Source organism: Littorina saxatilis, linkage group LG1 (assembly GCF_037325665.1).
Source record: "Littorina saxatilis isolate snail1 linkage group LG1, US_GU_Lsax_2.0, whole genome shotgun sequence".
NCBI classification, from domain to species: domain Eukaryota; kingdom Metazoa; phylum Mollusca; class Gastropoda; order Littorinimorpha; family Littorinidae; genus Littorina; species Littorina saxatilis.
Genome location: NC_090245.1, coordinates 44,138,592 through 44,159,569, shown reverse-complemented (window position 1 = coordinate 44,159,569; position 20,978 = coordinate 44,138,592). Strand labels below are relative to the sequence as shown.

At 41.5% G+C, this 20,978-nt stretch overlaps 1 protein-coding gene across 2 annotated transcripts; it reads left to right on the top strand.

Annotated features, from left to right (window-relative positions):
• The first annotated feature begins 574 nt into the window (after positions 1–574).
• On the top strand, positions 575–19,815 carry LOC138970817 (type I iodothyronine deiodinase-like). 2 transcript variants are annotated; one of them, XM_070343358.1, is made up of 6 exons: positions 575–607; positions 1,105–1,231; positions 2,395–2,602; positions 3,459–3,765; positions 7,292–7,579; positions 19,071–19,815. In XM_070343358.1, the coding sequence occupies exons 3-6, from the start codon at positions 2,397–2,399 to the stop codon at positions 19,260–19,262; spliced, it is 993 nt and encodes a 330-aa protein (XP_070199459.1). In that variant the 5' UTR covers positions 575–607; positions 1,105–1,231; positions 2,395–2,396; the 3' UTR covers positions 19,263–19,815. The 2 variants fall into 2 exon arrangements, with proteins under 2 accessions (XP_070199459.1, XP_070199450.1); XM_070343349.1 differs by lacking the exon at positions 575–607 and having other exon boundaries at positions 614–1,231.
• The last annotated feature ends 1,163 nt before the right edge of the window (positions 19,816–20,978 follow it).

Below are 20,978 nucleotides of genomic sequence, written 5' to 3'. Positions count from 1 at the left end.
ATACCCAGCATGCCTTCTCAACAAAAGCGGAGTGAAGCTGACTATGCTCATAGTCTAGTTTGGGGAACCCAAATGGGCAAACGAGCTCACACGTAACCAGAAAACTCTGGAACGCTGAAGAAGAAGAAGATAAATATCAAACAGCACATCAAGGCAAGTGCAAAGCTATGCCGCCTTCCAGGTCTTGCATGTGAAAACATTTTATCTCAGATCTTGCCTGGATTTTATATGGGACACATACCATGCAACAAATCAACAGCCGGACTCTTCCTGTGCAGAGTAGAATTTTTCCATAAACTAATTTCCCAGATCTTGATTTGACAGTAATGACATTTATGAAAATAATTCATCAAAAGAATCCCACTGCACAGGTAAAAGCTAGGTTGTTGATTTGTGGTATGTGTCCAAATGGAGGGATGACTTTATCTTAGCTAAAATATAGCCTGGCATCTGATACAAGTCGACCAGATTGAGAAGGACTGCATGTGCCTTTATATTATTAAGTGTTTAATGCCACCGGCGACCCAGAACAGTGAACTGATCGGAACAGAGTCTGAGAGTGGTCCTCCTTGAATTCAGTTTCTTCCCTTGCTAACGTTGACTTCCGGTTAGTAATTTTAGGAGTTTAGTAAAATGATTTTCAATTTCTAACTGCTTGTTCAAATGAAAACATCTAGTGGTGCCATGTCCGGATGGTTTCTCTGTTTTATAAACACATGAACAGATGTAGTCTATTCTAGTATTTCACATTTAGTGGGCAGCCTGTGTAAGTCAGTCGGTTGTGAAGCGAAGGGCTTTGGCAGAGCTGAGTGACGGTCTGATGCTTGTTGAAGACCAACATCGGCTGTAGATTTAATGAACGACCTCATACGTTATCGATCGTGGTCGAGAGATGCGTCATGTCATGGCACTGGGCGAGAAATACACGATAACGCTGAGAACACTCTCACGGTAGTAAAAGAAGTGCCAGATCCGAGCCAGTAAAAAATCTAAAATAATACTTCAACAGAAAAACGTCTCCTATGATTTCTTCTCCATGGATGTAGATCTATGGCACGTTGGTTTTACTACTTATTTGTTTTCTTTGGTCTTGTGGTGCTCAAGCTCTGCATCTCTTTGCCCGTGCCACCACTGAGTCTACTAGCTGGGCGCTTGGAGGGATATCTGGAGTGGTGGGCAGACTTGGATTTCAAATTTAATGGCCGTTTTTTCGACTGGTCGTCGATACCAGGTAAGTTAAGACACCGATGACACAAAATTGAGAGAAAACTGTTAAAGGTTGTTGTCCAGATCTATACACTCTTCAAAAGAAATAGGGATTGTGCTATTATTAGTATTACCTCGTCATAAAGTAGGGTAAACTTCTCGGCAAAACAGTATTCCGTACATGTGATCAAGTTGTTGGCCTACGAATGCTCAATAGGTACAGTCACTACTGCTCATTTGTTCAGTCAAGGACAATCTTCAATTCAGCCAGGACATGACCTATAAAGCCGGCCTAACGCTCAAGGATATGATACTAATAAGAACACAAACCTGTCTAAAACGACCACCCGGCAAGGGACCTATCAAACGGGTGGTCGCCATGGAAAGGCAAATTAAATTAAAATGCCTCGACGGGGATCCTGTGGGGTGGTCGTATAATGAAGGGGTAGGTGGTCGAAACCAAGAGGTCGCCGTGGCAGGTTTGACATAATAGCATATATACATGTACTGGGGCGGGGATGTAGCTCAGTCGGTAGCGCGCTGAATTTGTATCCAGTTGGCCGCTGTCAGCGTGAGTTCGTCCCCACGTTCGGCGAGAGATTTATTTCTCAGAGTCAACTTTGTGTGCAGACTCTCCTCGGTGTCCGAACACCCCCGTGTGTACACGCAAGCACAAGACCAAGCCGTGCGCACGAAAAAGATCCTGTAATCCATGTCAGATTTCCCAGCATGCTTCCTCCGAAAGCGGCGTATGGCTGCCTAAATGGCGGGGTAAAAACGGTCATACACGTAAAAACCGTGGGAGTCTCAGCCCATGAACGAACAAACAAACAAAAAAATATACATGTACTAATTTCAGTCTTGGGGGCCGGGTAGCTCAGTTGGTAGAGCACTGGACTTGCGATCCTAAGGTCACAGCCTGGTTCGAATCCCGGCACGGACGGACACGGGTCAAATTAATGTGCAGACTCAGAGACGGTATCCATCTCCCACCCCCGTGTCACCACAGTGGCACGTAAAAAAACTCGGGTGATTACACTTAAACCACGCACACACCTGGGTAGCGCGACTCTTGTTGCTGCTAGCTTTTCACTGGGAGAAAGCGATCCGAATTTTCCAGCATTGGGATAATAGAGTAAATAAAATGAAGTGAAATGAAAATTCTTCTTCTCGTTTTGTTTTCCCCAGACATGACAAGAGCGTTCGCGTCAGAACGGGGCCGGGAGGCGTACAAAGGGAAGCAAGCCCCCAATGTTAAATTGGTATTCGTGGATCGCACCCCTTGTCACCTCTACAATTTTGTGCGCCCTTACCGCCCCCTGGTGATCAACTTCATCAGTCACGTGGACGAGCCCTTCTGGACCGAAATGAAGGCCTTCAATGACATGGCTAGAAGGTGCAGAATTCATTCTTGGGGGGGAGGGGGCATTTTGGGATAAGTTTTGAAAAACTTGATTGCTCAACAAAGCTGCTGCTGTTTGCTCAGTGCTGCTGATACTATGAATGGCTTTAATATTGAAAAATGATAGCAAGGATGAGAATCTTGGTGGCTTGCCTTCTCTTCTCTTTTACACTCTGCTTCGTGCCCTCTCAACCCAAACACTCCCAAACCCCACCCCACCCCCTTCCCCTGCGGGCCTAGAGACCCTACACCCCCTTCGCTGCAACAGCTCCGCCACTCCACAATAAGACTATCTACTAGTCACAACTAAAGAATTAACAGCCAGAACGGAAGGCCTAAAACTCTCATACAGTACACTCAGGCTTGTTGTTGAATTAGTTGCGGGTTAGTTTGGGTTTCTTCAGTTTTGAGAGTGGGACGGCGTGAAAACTTAGTTTCTTGTGGGTTTTTGTTTGCTTGTTTGGCCAGATATGAAACATTTCAGGTTAGTATCAGTATCACGCTTTTGCAGATCTAGAGTCGCTGTGAAACTACAAACGACTCGAGGCCACGCCGGTGTCACGAACTGAAAACTCTGCTGAACAATCCCCCTCAATGCGGTCAATGCGCATGCGCCAACGATCTTGGACTTAAAAATGCGACCATTATTTTGACCGAACGAACCATGGGTATGGTCGGGTATGGGTTAGGATTAGGGTTAGGGTAAGGGTTAGGGTTAGGTTGTGATTAATCTCCCCATGTTAGCGCATGCGCATTGGCCGCATTGAGAGGGATTGTTCAGGCAGAGTTTTCAGTTCGTGACACCGGAACAACAAGTACGGTCATATTCATCTGTACTTTTCGTCCACAGAATGTCGTGGATGGTAGACTTCCTGACGGTGGTGGTAGGTTGCGGGATAGCTAGCAGCAAGAGCGACTGGTCACAAATGCTGGACATCGAACCGGTCAGCTGCATTCACCACCACTACTGTATGCACGACAGGAAGACCGTGGCCACTTTTCTCGTCGAGGCGGGCGTCGCAGGAGATCTGGTCTATGACACCCCTTCCAACGACGCCATGCAGAAGTACGCCACATTCCCTGAACGCATCTACGTCATCTACAAGAACGTCATCACTTACGTCGGTGAGCGGGGTGGCGATCACGGTGGATACAAGGTCGGTTTGGATGGCGTAGATATCATGTTAAACACAGTCTGCATTGGTTTTTCGTTATCATTAAAGATTTTCTTATGCTTAACTTCAAGAAGAACACACACAAATGAAAAAGTATAATTTAAATTGTTCTTGCATGTTTAAGGGCATAATATACCTGCGCAGAGTCAGCGGTACAGACGACGCACTGCATATTATTGATGCTGCGATAGGGATTATGACGAGTACTTGGCCTGTTTTCTTTTCACGCAACGTGTAGTGGGCTGCCGGAATAATCAGCAGTGCGTCGTCTGTGCCGCTGACTTTGCGCAGGTATAATCTGCCCCTTACCAGCCAAAAGAGGCTGTGCGCGTCATTTTATTCATGTTTTTATTACTTAGTTAGTGGAAGAATCTGTTGTAATGTATGTTTGATTGTGTATGCTTTTAATTAAGCGTTGCTGACTATGAATGTAGATCTATGTAAATGCTTGTATATTAACTGTGTTTTAATTTTAAATGTGTCAAGCGCAAAGAGCATAATTGTAAAGTTATGATGTTGCGCTATATAAATTCTCATTTATTATTATTATTATTATTATTATTTTATTATTATTCTGATAAGTCACTGCCGCTAGTTCGATATCAGAACTAATTTTCTCAAACCCATCGTGTTTGGAAGCATGACATGGATGTAGCCATATATAAAGAGAAGTAGAGGTTTATACATGCCGAGTCTCAGTGATTATCAAAAGTAATGGTCGAAGTTAGCGGATCATGAAAAATGCGAGCTTCAGCGAGCTTTTTCATGACCGCGAACTGAGACCATTAGTTTTGATAATCACTGAGACGAGGTATGTAACCTCTTTATTCCTCCTTTCTTAAGTTATTCAAAGAAAAGAGGAGTTTTTGTGCGAAAGTTTGATCGAATCATATTCACCCAACCAGTCTACCTGCGCAGGCGATCGATTAATGCGCGGTTGTATAGTTCCGTGCAAATCATTCAATTCTGTTAACACTTCTTGTCAGTTTCCATGTTTTGAACTAAAATCAAGTACACAGTTATGTTGTCATTCTGCTGTGGCGGTAAAGGCGGTTAGTGTGTGTTCTGTTCATGTTTTGGTATCGCTCAGGAAATGTTCTTTCCTCGAATGTGACTAGCAGACGAAGTTTTACACCCGTGTTCCAACGTTAAAAACTGTATGAAGTTCAGTTTTCTGGGGCAAAATAGTGTATGAAACCGCTGCATGTTCTTTAAGTTGATTAAATGTTTGCAATTGATTGCGTGTGATCTGTTTATAAAATGAAATATTGTTGAAAACTGACCGTCGGATTGCAGTCTTGTCGGTGCAGCCGAAATCTGGAAGGGGAACTACTCGTGTCGCTAGACAAAGTATGAGAGTTACTTTTCCTTGGAATCTTGCTAGCGATAAACGATTGTGCACGGCAGATCTGAATTCAGAAAACAACCAAACATCATGGATTTTATATTGAGATTCATGTGTTCAAGCCTGTTCAAGCCTGTAGTTGCTGGTTTAAATGCGGTATGGTTGTATTGTTTGCTCCAGAAATGTATATTTTGTACATTAGAGTGTTCTGAACTTTTGAGTCGCAAAAAGTAGATCCACAATGTGTACAGTCTCTACCCATGAGCTATCGAGGATTCAGGCCCGTTGTTGGGTAAGTGATTTTGGTTGTTGGGTAAGTTACCGAAAAATAACTAGCCCTACAAGCTTACAGAGAGAAAGACGCAGAGGGGGAAATAATGTAAAGTACATAGTCTCTGTGAAATCTACAGTCTCTGGCCATGTCCCTTCATGCAAATGTAATGCAGTATTCAGGGCTGAGCTGCACGAGAAAGTTACTTCTTTATTTGGTGTTTAACGTCGTTTTCAACCACGAAGGTTATATCGCGACGGAGAATGGGGGGGGGGGGGGGGGGGGGAGATGGGATAGAGCCACTTGTTAATTGTTTCTTTGGGTTGTAACGGGAGGCACCTGTAGTGTTGGATAGGTTGAAACTGAGAGTTGTTGTGATTTCAACGAATCAGAGCCCGCGGTTTGTTCTCTCCCGTTTGGGTGGCACCCACTTTCGGTTCGTGCACCTCAGCCCAGGAGTTTGTTAGTTTGTTTGTTTGTTTGTTTGTTTGCTTAACGCCCAGCCGACCACGAAGGGCCATATCAGGGCGGTGCTGCTTTGACATGTAACGTGCGCCACACACAAGACAAAAGTCGCAGCACAGGCTTCATGTCTCACCCAGTCACATTATTCTGACACCGGACCAACCAGTCCTAGCACTAACCCCATACTGCCAGACGCCAGGCGGAGCAGCCACTAAATTGCCAATTTTAAAGTCTTAGGTATGACCCGGCCGGGGTTCGAACCCACGACCTCCCGATCACGGGGCGGACGCCTTACCACTAGGCCAACCGTGCCAGTAGCCCAGGAGTCCTTCTTCCTTCAATTTTCAACTTCACGTCCCTCCAAGCTTGATCTCTTCTTAGAACCGTTCTTGTCTTTGAAAATTTTCTGTGTCTCTCCTTGCTCTTTATTCCTCAATGCTCTATTCATTCCAACTGCTGTGACATTTACGACACAACCACCCCTTCGTTTTCCGCGTACCTTTGAGGCGGGACCTCCCTTGCAACGTGCACAATCAGCTAGTTCACCGCCACAGAAGTGTCCTGGCTTTCACGGAGAAATAAGAGCATCTTTTCTTTGGACACATACCAACAATTAACAGCATTGGTGCATTCTGTGCAGAGCGCGATTTATTTTCTATTTTGTGTGTGTGCTTAATTTAAAGGTACTGAACTTGTCAAATCCAGGTCCACGGAGCCCCTGGGGCTTTTAGTCATACCTTAGACAGCTATCCGTTAGAAGAACTACCAAGTTTCATTGACTTGCACCCAAAGAGTCAAGAACTGCGATTTGTTTACGAATTAATTTCGTACTCGGACCCGGCTGGTCTTTACCTATTTTTGGATCTAAATTTAGATCAGGTAGATCACCACATCATGCACAAAAAGACAGTCATTAGCAAACTATGTCAGACATCATCATGAGTTTGTGTAAAACAAAATGGAGGCCGGAATCACTCAGTTGAATCGAACTCCGACCAAACACCACGTAATAACTAGGTTAATTTATGCACTCGCGTGAACAAGAAACTGTCGAGCTTCACAGATGTCGTCGTTGGGTAGTTTTGGGTTTGTTTTACTACCATAGGAGGATTTTTGAACTGTACATGCACTCAGCTGCAACAAAAACGCAAAACGAAGGCTGTGAGCTGCACTGTGCCTTTAAATCAATTTAGCTTATATTCAGTCATGAGAATCTTTCTCCTTTTGGAGGTCTTCCTCCTTTTGCACTTCTCTAGGTGTTCGTGTCTGATATGGGAAATCAGCACATGAAATTGATTTTGAAGCTGTAAACAACTCTCCTCAGTCAAATCTTGACTTTTAAAAAAAAACTTGGTTGTTTTAGATTTTGAAACTTCTAAATCTTTTTTTCCTAATAGCGGGCAATTTCTCATTCTCATCACTGACAGGTGGAAGAAGTCCGACGCTACCTATGGCAGCTGTACCGGCGGGTTCGAATGGAACGCGAGAGGGATGGGCCGCAGCGGCGGAAGAACGCGAGCGGCGAGACCACAAGCACAAGCACAAGCCTGGGCAGCGACGACCCCCGTCACCCCAGCAACGTGAAGAAGTTCAAGTTCATCACCCCCACGAAGGGCAGCGGCAGTGGCAGCTGCACCGACGCGGAGGAGGAGGAGGAGGGGTCCGGATCTGGGGAGAGCGGACTGTCCTACGAGGACACCAGCGTGCTGCTCAAGGTTAGGGTTGTGGGTGTTAGGGAGGGTTGTGGGTGTTAGGGAGGGTTGTGGGTGTTAGGGAGGGTTGTGGGTGTTAGGGAGGGTTGTGGGTGTTAGGGAGGGTTGTGGGTGTGAGGGAGGGTTGTGGGTGTGAGGGAGGGTTGTGGGTGTGAGGGAGGGTTGTGGGTGTGAGGGAGGGTTGTGGGTGTTAGGGAGGGTTGTGGGTGTTAGGGAGGGTGGTGGGTGTTAGGGAGGGTTGTGGGTGTGAGGGAGGGTTGTGGGTGTGAGGGAGGGTTGTGGGTGTGAGGGAGGGTTGGGGGTGTTAGGGAGGGTTGGGGGTGTTAGGGAGGGTTGGGGGTGTTAGGGAGGGTTGGGGGTGTTAGGGAGGGTTGTGGGTGTTAGGGAGGGTTGTGGGTGTTAGGGAGGGTTGTGGGTGTGAGGGAGGGTTGGGGGTGTTAGGGAGGGTTGGGGGTGTTAGGGAGGGTTGGGGGTGTTAGGGAGGGTTGGGGGTGTTAGGGAGGGTTGTGGGTGTTAGGGAGGGTTGTGGGTGTTAGGGAGTGGGTGTTAGGGAGGTTTGTGGGTGTTAGGGAGGGTTGGGGGTGTTAGGGAGGGTTGGGGGTGTTAGGGAGGGTTGTGGGTGTGAGGGAGGGTTGGGGGTGTTAGGGAGGGTTGTGGGTGTTAGGGAGGATTGTGGGTGTTTGGGAGGGTTGTGGGTGTTAGGGAGGGTTGGGGGTGTTAGGGAGGGTTGGGGGTGTTCGGGAGGGCTGGGTGGATGGGGTGGGGTTGAAGTTGAAGGGGGAGGGTTGTGTGTGTGCGTGCGTTCGATGACTTGTCTCTATTACATATCATTGTATCGTATGCTGTACTGTACTGCATCGCATTGACTCGTATTATATATTGAAGTGTAGTTTTAGTGCAAAGTTTTGTTTTCATTGCATTTGTATGCATCGGATTACTCGTATTGTATTGTAATTGTAATTGTATTGTAATTGTAATTGTATTTGTATTTGTAATTGTATTGTAATTGTATTGTAATTGTATTGTAATTGTATTGTATTGTATTGTATTGTATTGTATTGTATTGTATCCCCCCCGCGGGTTAGGGGGAAGAATTTACCCGATGCTCCCCAGCATGTCGTAAGAGGCGACTAACGGATTCTGTTTCTCCTTTTACCCTTGTTAAGTGTTTCTTGTATAGAATATAGTCAATTTTTGTAAAGATTTTAGTCAAGCAGTATGTAAGAAATGTTAGGTCCTTTGTACTGGAAACTTGCATTCTCCCAGTAAGGTAATATATTGTACTGCGTTGCAAGCCCTTGGAGCAAATTTTTGATTTGTGCTTTTGTGAACAAGAAACAATTGACAAGTGGCTCTATCCCATCTTCCCCCTTCCCCCGTCGCGATATAACCCTTCGTGGTTGAAAACGACGTTAAACACCAAATAAAGAAAAAAAGAAAATTGTATTGCATCGCATCGCATCGCATCGCATCGCATTGCATTGCATTGCATCGTTTCATAGATCACAAAAGGTGATTATGAACGGTCAATTACTGCTAATTGATTATCCACACCACGATCCACTCTCGTATGGCAATCCGAATGGTGCAAAAGTCCCTTTTAGCTCTTGATGTCTAAATAACACATTATTTAGCTAAATAACGCGTTATTTAGCTAAACAATGCTTTATTTAGCTATATCATGCATTATTTAGCTAAATAATGCATTGTTTAAATTAAACAATGCATTATTTACAGATACAGAAAAAAGAGAGCCCAGAGCACTAAATAATGCATTGTTTAGCATAAATAAGAGATTGTGTTTGTAAATAACTCATTATTTATAAATAATTACGCGTTTTCTCTAAACAATATATTATATGTAAATAAAGTGTTATTTAAATAAATAAAATATTATTTAGATAAATAAAATATTATTTATCTAAATAAAATATTATTTAGATAAATAAAATATTATATGTAAATAAAATATTATTTATCTAAATAAAATATTATTTATCTAAATAAAATATTATTTAGATAAATAATTTATTATTTAGATAAATAATTTATTATTTAGATAAATAATTTATTATTTACTGTTTTTGCCTTGAAATAGTATTATTACACTAAATAATGCTTTATATAGCTATATAATAGGTTTCCGCTATATAATTCATGATTTGGTAAATAATACATTATATACCGTAAATAAAATATTATATACCGTAAACAATTCATTGTTTAGCGCATCGCGAAGCCGTTTTTTCTCTTGTTGTTTTTTTCCACGTGTTTCCGTGGATCCACGAGAGCTCTGTTGATTCTCAAACTGACCAATCAGACAACTAGCATCTGTACACTAATTAAAGTCCCATTGTTGAGTGTGACGAAAACTCGTGGTGACGATTTTAAAACATGTTGGGTCACGCATGGTCCAATCTTACATGGTCCAATCTTACATGGTCCAACCTTACATGGTCCAACCTTACATGGTCCAATCTTACATGGTCCAATCTTACATGGTCCAACCTTACATGGTTCAACCTTACATGGTCCAATCTTGCATGGTCCAATCTTGCATGGTCCAATCTTACATGGTCCAACCTTGCATGGTCCAATCTTACATGGTCCAATCTTACATGGTCCAACCTTACATGGTCCAACCTTACATGGTCCAACCTTACATGGTCCAACCTTACATGGTCCAATCTTGCATGGTCCAATCTTACATGGTCCAACCTTGCATGGTCCAACCTTGCATGGTCCAATCTTACATGGTCCAACCTTACATGGTCCAATCTTACATGGTCCAACCTTACATGGTCCAACCTTACATGGTCCAATCTTACATGGTCCAACCTTACATGGTCCAATCTTACATGGTCCAATCTTACATGGTCCAACCTTACATGGTCCAACCTTACATGGTCCAATCTTACATGGTCCAACCTTACATGGTCCAACCTTACATGGTCCAACCTTACATGGTCCAATCTTACATGGTCCAATCTTGCATGGTCCAATCTTGCATGGTCCAACCTTACATGGTCCAATCTTACATGGTCCAACCTTACATGGTCCAACCTTACATGGTCCAATCTTACATGGTCCAATCTTACATGGTCCAACCTTACATGGTTCAACCTTACATGGTCCAATCTTACATGGTCCAATCTTGCATGGTCCAATCTTACATGGTCCAACCTTGCATGGTCCAACCTTGCATGGTCCAATCTTACATGGTCCAACCTTACATGGTCCAACCTTACATGGTCCAATCTTACATGGTCCAACCTTACATGGTCCAACCTTACATGGTCCAATCTTACATGGTCCAATCTTGCATGGTCCAATCTTACATGGTCCAACCTTGCATGGTCCAACCTTACATGGTCCAACCTTACATGGTCCAACCTTACATGGTCCAATCTTACATGGTCCAACCTTACATGGTCCAACCTTACATGGTCCAATCTTACATGGTCCAACCTTACATGGTCCAACCTTACATGGTTCAACCTTACATGGTCCAATCTTACATGGTCCAATCTTGCATGGTCCAATCTTACATGGTCCAACCTTGCATGGTCCAACCTTGCATGGTCCAATCTTACATGGTCCAACCTTACATGGTCCAACCTTGCATGGTCCAATCTTACATGGTCCAACCTTACATGGTCCAATCTTGCATGGTCCAACCTTACATGGTCCAATCTTACATGGTCCAACCTTACATGGTCCAATCTTACATGGTCCATATATATTATTGGACCATGTAAGATTGGACCATGCAAGGTTGGACCATGTAAGGTTGGACCATGTAAGATTGGACCATGTAAGGTTGGACCATGTAAGGTTGGACCATGTAAGGTTGGACCATGTAAGATTGGACCATGCAAGGTTGGACCATGCAAGATTGGACCATGTAAGGTTGGACCATGTAAGATTGGACCATGCAAGGTTGGACCATGCAAGATTGGACCATGCAAGATTGGACCATGTAAGATTGGACCATGTAAGGTTGGACCATGTAAGGTTGGACCATGTAAGATTGGACCATGTAAGGTTGGACCATGTAAGGTTGGACCATGTAAGGTTGGACCATGTAAGATTGGACCATGCAAGGTTGGACCATGTAAGGTTGGACCATGTAAGATTGGACCATGTAAGGTTGGACCATGTAAGGTTGGACCATGTAAGGTTGGACCATGTAAGATTGGACCATGTAAGATTGGACCATGCAAGGTTGGACCATGCAAGGTTGGACCATGTAAGATTGGACCATGCAAGATTGGACCATGTAAGATTGGACCATGTAAGGTTGGACCATGTAAGGTTGGACCATGTAAGATTGGACCATGCAAGGTTGGACCATGCAAGATTGGACCATGCAAGATTGGACCATGTAAGATTGGACCATGCAAGGTTGGACCATGCAAGGTTGGACCATGTAAGATTGGACCATGCAAGATTGGACCATGTAAGATTGGACCATGTAAGGTTGAACCATGTAAGGTTGGACCATGTAAGATTGGACCATGTAAGATTGGACCATGTAAGGTTGGACCATGTAAGGTTGGACCATGTAAGATTGGACCATGTAAGATTGGACCATGCGTGACCCAACATGTTTTAAAATCGTCACCACGAGTTTTCGTCACACTCAACAATGGGACTTTAATTAGTGTACAGATGCTAGTTGTCTGATTGGTCAGTTTGAGAATCAACAGAGCTCTCGTGGATCCACGGAAACACGTGGAAAAAAACAACAAGAGAAAAAACGGCTTCGCGATGCGCTAAACAATGAATTGTTTACGGTATATAATTTTTTATTTACGGTATATAATGTATTATTTACCAAATCATGAATTATATAGCGGAAACCTATTATATAGCTATATAAAGCATTATTTAGTGTAATAATACTATTTCAAGGCAAAAACAGTAAATAATAAATTATTTATCTAAATAATAAATTATTTATCTAAATAATAAATTATTTATCTAAATAATATTTTATTTAGATAAATAATATTTTATTTAGATAAATAATATTTTATTTACATATAATATTTTATTTATCTAAATAATATTTTATTTAGATAAATAATATTTTATTTATCTAAATAATATTTTATTTATTTAAATAACACTTTATTTACATATAATATATTGTTTAGAGAAAACGCGTAATTATTTATAAATAATGAGTTATTTACAAACACAATCTCTTATTTATGCTAAACAATGCATTATTTAGTGCTCTGGGCTCTCTTTTTTCTGTATCTGTAAATAATGCATTGTTTAATTTAAACAATGCATTATTTAGCTAAATAATGCATGATATAGCTAAATAAAGCATTGTTTAGCTAAATAACGCGTTATTTAGCTAAATAATGTGTTATTTAGACATCAAGAGCTAAAAGGGACTTTTGCACCATTCGGATTGCCATACAAAAGTCCCTTTTAGCTCTTGATGTCTAAATAACACATTATTTAGCTAAATAACGCGTTATTTAGCTAAACAATGCTTTATTTAGCTATATCATGCATTATTTAGCTAAATAATGCATTGTTTAAATTAAACAATGCATTATTTACAGATACAGAAAAAAGAGAGCCCAGAGCACTAAATAATGCATTGTTTAGCATAAATAAGAGATTGTGTTTGTAAATAACTCATTATTTATAAATAATTACGCGTTTTCTCTAAACAATATATTATATGTAAATAAAGTGTTATTTAAATAAATAAAATATTATTTAGATAAATAAAATATTATTTATCTAAATAAAATATTATTTAGATAAATAAAATATTATATGTAAATAAAATATTATTTATCTAAATAAAATATTATTTATCTAAATAAAATATTATTTAGATAAATAATTTATTATTTAGATAAATAATTTATTATTTAGATAAATAATTTATTATTTACTGTTTTTGCCTTGAAATAGTATTATTACACTAAATAATGCTTTATATAGCTATATAATAGGTTTCCGCTATATAATTCATGATTTGGTAAATAATACATTATATACCGTAAATAAAAAATTATATACCGTAAACAATTCATTGTTTAGCGCATCGCGAAGCCGTTTTTTCTCTTGTTGTTTTTTTCCACGTGTTTCCGTGGATCCACGAGAGCTCTGTTGATTCTCAAACTGACCAATCAGACAACTAGCATCTGTACACTAATTAAAGTCCCATTGTTGAGTGTGACGAAAACTCGTGGTGACGATTTTAAAACATGTTGGGTCACGCATGGTCCAATCTTACATGGTCCAATCTTACATGGTCCAACCTTACATGGTCCAACCTTACATGGTCCAATCTTACATGGTCCAATCTTACATGGTCCAACCTTACATGGTTCAACCTTACATGGTCCAATCTTACATGGTCCAATCTTGCATGGTCCAATCTTACATGGTCCAACCTTGCATGGTCCAACCTTGCATGGTCCAATCTTACATGGTCCAATCTTGCATGGTCCAATCTTGCATGGTCCAACCTTGCATGGTCCAATCTTACATGGTCCAACCTTACATGGTCCAACCTTACATGGTCCAATCTTACATGGTCCAATCTTGCATGGTCCAATCTTACATGGTCCAACCTTGCATGGTCCAACCTTGCATGGTCCAATCTTACATGGTCCAATCTTACATGGTCCAACCTTACATGGTCCAACCTTACATGGTCCAACCTTACATGGTCCAATCTTACATGGTCCAACCTTACATGGTCCAACCTTGCATGGTCCAATCTTACATGGTCCAACCTTACATGGTCCAACCTTACATGGTCCAACCTTACATGGTCCAATCTTACATGGTCCAACCTTACATGGTCCAACCTTACATGGTCCAATCTTACATGGTCCAATCTTGCATGGTCCAATCTTGCATGGTCCAACCTTGCATGGTCCAATCTTACATGGTCCAACCTTACATGGTCCAATCTTGCATGGTCCAACCTTGCATGGTCCAATCTTACATGGTCCAACCTTACATGGTCCAACCTTACATGGTCCAACCTTACATGGTCCAATCTTACATGGTCCAACCTTACATGGTCCAACCTTGCATGGTCCAATCTTACATGGTCCAATAATATATATGGACCATGTAAGATTGGACCATGTAAGGTTGGACCATGTAAGATTGGACCATGTAAGGTTGGACCATGCAAGATTGGACCATGTAAGGTTGGACCATGTAAGATTGGACCATGCAAGGTTGGACCATGTAAGGTTGGACCATGTAAGATTGGACCATGCAAGGTTGGACCATGCAAGGTTGGACCATGTAAGATTGGACCATGCAAGATTGGACCATGTAAGATTGGACCATGTAAGGTTGAACCATGTAAGGTTGGACCATGTAAGGTTGGACCATGTAAGATTGGACCATGTAAGGTTGGACCATGTAAGGTTGGACCATGTAAGATTGGACCATGTAAGGTTGGACCATGTAAGGTTGGACCATGTAAGGTTGGACCATGCAAGGTTGGACCATGTAAGATTGGACCATGCAAGATTGGACCATGTAAGATTGGACCATGTAAGGTTGGACCATGTAAGGTTGGACCATGTAAGATTGGACCATGTAAGGTTGGACCATGTAAGGTTGGACCATGTAAGATTGGACCATGCAAGGTTGGACCATGCAAGGTTGGACCATGTAAGATTGGACCATGCAAGATTGGACCATGTAAGATTGGACCATGTAAGGTTGAACCATGTAAGGTTGGACCATGTAAGATTGGACCATGTAAGATTGGACCATGTAAGGTTGGACCATGTAAGGTTGGACCATGTAAGATTGGACCATGTAAGGTTGGACCATGCAAGATTGGACCATGCAAGATTGGACCATGTAAGATTGGACCATGTAAGGTTGGACCATGTAAGGTTGGACCATGTAAGGTTGGACCATGTAAGATTGGACCATGTAAGGTTGGACCATGTAAGGTTGGACCATGTAAGATTGGACCATGTAAGATTGGACCATGTAAGGTTGGACCATGTAAGATTGGACCATGTAAGGTTGGACCATGTAAGGTTGGACCATGTAAGATTGGACCATGTAAGGTTGGACCATGTAAGATTGGACCATGCAAGGTTGGACCATGCAAGGTTGGACCATGTAAGATTGGACCATGCAAGATTGGACCATGTAAGGTTGGACCATGTAAGGTTGGACCATGTAAGGTTGGACCATGTAAGGTTGGACCATGTAAGATTGGACCATGTAAGATTGGACCATGCAAGGTTGGACCATGTAAGATTGGACCATGCAAGATTGGACCATGCAAGATTGGACCATGTAAGGTTGAACCATGTAAGGTTGGACCATGTAAGATTGGACCATGTAAGATTGGACCATGTAAGGTTGGACCATGTAAGGTTGGACCATGTAAGATTGGACCATGTAAGATTGGACCATGCGTGACCCAACATGTTTTAAAATCGTCACCACGAGTTTTCGTCACACTCAACAATGGGACTTTAATTAGTGTACAGATGCTAGTTGTCTGATTGGTCAGTTTGAGAATCAACAGAGCTCTCGTGGATCCACGGAAACACGTGGAAAAAAACAACAAGAGAAAAAACGGCTTCGCGATGCGCTAAACAATGAATTGTTTACGGTATATAATATTTTATTTACGGTATATAATGTATTATTTACCAAATCATGAATTATATAGCGGAAACCTATTATATAGCTATATAAAGCATTATTTAGTGTAATAATACTATTTCAAGGCAAAAACAGTAAATAATAAATTATTTATCTAAATAATAAATTATTTATCTAAATAATAAATTATTTATCTAAATAATATTTTATTTAGATAAATAATATTTTATTTAGATAAATAATATTTTATTTACATATAATATTTTATTTATCTAAATAATATTTTATTTAGATAAATAATATTTTATTTATCTAAATAATATTTTATTTATTTAAATAACACTTTATTTACATATAATATATTGTTTAGAGAAAACGCGTAATTATTTATAAATAATGAGTTATTTACAAACACAATCTCTTATTTATGCTAAACAATGCATTATTTAGTGCTCTGGGCTCTCTTTTTTCTGTATCTGTAAATAATGCATTGTTTAATTTAAACAATGCATTATTTAGCTAAATAATGCATGATATAGCTAAATAAAGCATTGTTTAGCTAAATAACGCGTTATTTAGCTAAATAATGTGTTATTTAGACATCAAGAGCTAAAAGGGACTTTTGCACCATTCGGATTGCCATACTCTCGCAGTCACACAAAAAAGATAGAATCAGCAAAAGTATAAGTTTAAGACGCCTGTTTATATACTATCTCGCCACCTCCCTCAATACTTCACCCCAAAAGATGTTTTACGTCCAAGACGTAAAAAGATGGTAACTGACAAAAGTGCCAGTTAAAGTTTAGTAAATGATAACACGCTGATCTCGTGTAAACGGACAGGAAAGATAGCTGTTATGCCAAAAGCGCTGGTTAAGCAGGTGTCACACACCCCACGTTGTCACCACTCAAATGAAATCACTGTCAAACATGAAAGATGACTAGGTGGTATATAGGGTGCAATGAACATGGTGCACTTAGCTTTTTGCCACTGAGTGGGCGACCCGTAAATAGTCTATCTCCACAACTGCTCCGTTGACTGTAGTGCCGGTTGGCGTTGAACGAAGCAGGGAACAGTGGAGATATCAGGCGCCTCACTCAATCGCTGAAGGTCCTCCCCGTAGTTACCAGAAATGGTAAGAAGTGTAGGGTGGTAGGACGACGACAGCAACAGCAAATCACCAGGTTATCAGGTTACAGCGTGCAGTGGTTCCGGTTACAGCATACAGATGTTCCGGTTACAGCATACCCGCAACACCGCACTCCCGCAAAGATAAGTAGCAGCTCCAGCACCGATAAGTAGGCTGCAACAAAAAGCATCGGTGCACTACACATGCCACGCAACCCTTCACACTTCACCTTTAAACATGTCACCCTTCATATTTCATAGAGCACGTGGGCCTGCACAACGAACTTTTAAAACAACAAATCAGCTATTTTCCTTCCTTCTCTCCATACCTGCAAAAACCATATGCAGATTAGATCTTCTCCACTTCAACAGAGTCGACTAGATTTTTTTCTTATTTCTGAGAGTATTTGTAATAAATATTTGAATGCCGATATATTGCCTGGATATAGAACAGATCATTCAATGATTACATTAGAATTAATATATGTAAAGAAGCGTTCCTTTTGGAAGTTTAATTTTTCCCATTTACGAGATCGGGAATTTGTGACAGAAATAAATGATTTGATTGAAAGAGTAATTGAACAATTATGCAGTTTTTCCTTATAATAGAGACAATTTAAGTATTTCATTCCACAAACATTGACTCGTCAAACAGCGTTTAATAACGATTTATTACCTTAACAGCCTATGAATGTGTAGCTCTCCTTAAGCGAACCCGCTTCCTTGTATGGCTTTCGCCCGTCGACGAATTAGTAGCCACAACCCTTGTACTGAGTTTTCTTCTGCGTTGAAATCCTCCAACACCCAGTCAAGAAACACCTGACGTCGTCAGAAACATAATTTTGCAGCGAAAGGCGGTCACTCCTCCGTTGTCCTGAGAGCCTTCCTGGACATGCAGAGTAGGCACGTTGACATAAAAAATATCACCACGTGTTGAAAAACCGTCAACTCTTAGACGAGGAAAAACAACCGTCTCCTATCGAAGCATAAGGCCTAAAAAAAAAAAGGTGTTGTTACGGTAACCCGACCTACCCTATTTTTAGGGGCCGACCCTATAACTTGTTATTACATTTGTCAAAAAAAAACCCACAAAAACCAAGAAAACGAGTGCAGAAAACGCAATGAAAGCGAAAGCGTTCGAGTCGCACACTTATTTCCCTGTCAAGTAGGTTTAATTTGTACACATTAGAGAAAAAAAGTTTAAAAAAAAAAGTGATTGCCTACCTTCCTACCCTATTTTTTTTGGCTATGTTACCTTAACCACACCTATTTTTTTTTTTTGTTGCCTAATTAAAAATTATGTCAACGTGGATAGTTTCAAGGTACCCATCAAAAACATCACGTGACTCCAGCGACCAATCGCTGTCGTCACACGTACAGCTTTGTCCCAGTTGATTTTTTTCAGACAGCAAAACCACGCACGTGGAACTCCTGAACACAAAATCACGCCTTCCACCCCCAGCTCAGGCGTGGAGATAAAACGTATTTCACGTGCTAAGCTCAGTCAGCAAAAATCATCCAGAAGCGATAAGCACAGGCGCTTTGCATCGCAATTTCGGAAAGGCACCCCACAGAGTGTTCCTTTCCCAATCCATGTCACCAAACCGTGACAATTGTATTCTATTGTATTCTATTGTATTGTATTTGTATTGCATTGTTTTGTATTGTATTGCAATGTTTTATATATTGCATTGTTTTGGATTGTAATGTTTTGTATTGCATTGCTGTATAGGTGCTGCCGGGGCCGAGTATTCTGCGCAAGACCGACGACGAAATCTTCATCCGCCCCGCCTACGATCAGGACGACCCGTCTAACGCCCGCTCATACTCGGAACTCGAGGTCGCAGAAGAAAGGCAGAGCGACGATAAAAAACACCTTTTACGTCGTGACTTCATTGACCAGAAAAATCTTTGTCTGCTGTGAAAGTTGTGTTGGAGCAAAGAAGATGACCTCGTTCGTGACGTCACTTGTGAGACACAAAAATCAGTTGTGACGTCATCGCCGAGGATTTATGTTGTGACGCTATTGAAATCTCCTTCATGACGTCTTTGATAGTGCACAGAAAATTAGTCGTGATGTCATGGATGAGAAGGAGGATTTATGTTGTGAGGCCACCGAGACCTTGTTGGTGACACCATGGGAGAGAAACAGAACGTCGGTGGTGATGTCGTGGCTGAGAAGGAGGATGATTGTCATGGCACTGTGTATTTAGACCTCGTTCACGACGTCACTGGGCCGTGAAACACAGAAAAAGCAGTGGTGATGTTATAGTTGGGAAGGAGAATGTATATTGTGCCGCCATCGAGATCTTGTTTGTGACGCCATTGACGAGACTGAAACAAAAATAAGTTGTGATGTCATGAATGAGAAGGAGGAGGCATGCATATTATTTATTAGGCCTAATTCCTTTGGCCGATTGTGCTTTATAACTTTTTGTTTTAAAGTGATTGCGAAATTAAAATGCGTCGTACGCGTACAGTGCGGTTTTTTTTATGCCTGCGAGCGTGCATCAATCTAGTGCCTGTGTCTGCGCGAGAGCGTGCGTGTGCATGTATGTCTTTTTAAACAGTTAACACACACACTCACACATACACACACATAGACACACTGACACACACACACACACTGACACACACACACTGACACACACACACACAAATCAAAATAGCATGTGGGAAAATGACCATGAGGATTTTTTTGAACAAAGACACGAATCTTATTTCAAAGTCAGCAAATAATTGCCACAGTCAGAATGTCACCCTAACCTTCTTTCTGACCAATCGGAGTGGACGACTGAATTGTAGGTGACGATTACACTTCGCTCTTCGGCAATGGCGCGCAATAAATGGACAACATTGTGTCACTGACCTATGGCAGTCGTGGATTAGAGAACGGCTGAGTTACCCCCGGGGTTGAACAACGTCCAGTTCGCGCACTTGTGGACACAATTGAATGTGTTGTTTTTGTTGTAGTTGCCTCTTCATACTCGATTAGTGTGGCTTAAAAATGGTCGATTTTGAAAATGTTTGTAGTAAAAACGAAGTATCGAAATAGACAATGATTCGAGGAATATAGACCTATGCAGACTCAAAAATCTTTTAAAAATTCGCGAATAAGCTCGTGAATCTTGAAGCAAGATTTGCAACTGCCAGCTGCCATGGCTGGTTAAATATTTTTTATGACTCCGCCTTTAAATTCCACCACTCTGCTGCGCTTTCACCCCGACTGATATATACTTTTGAAAATGTACAAATTCGACCTGTGCAACTGAAGTCAAAGCGTGTGTCTGTCACCTGGTTTTTGCCGTTGACACGCGCGGAACGCATGGCTGGTTAAATGTTACACATTAACTCAGAAAACTTGGTGAGTGGAGACAGTGCAATTACCATCGGCAGCGCATCCATGTTACCAGCAGTTACCACTGTACGCCCAAGTCCGCGTTACACAAAATAAATGAGCGCTGATTTGATGGACAGTACTGAGATAGATAGCCCCAAAACTCGGACAGTGGTCATTCATTCACAGGTGTGAGCTGGAAAAGCGGTCAGGGGTCCCACGTGACATGTTGTCGAGAAAGAGTGTGGGGCTTACACGTCATCTTACGAAGCATGACCGAAGATACTTGCTACCCTTATTATG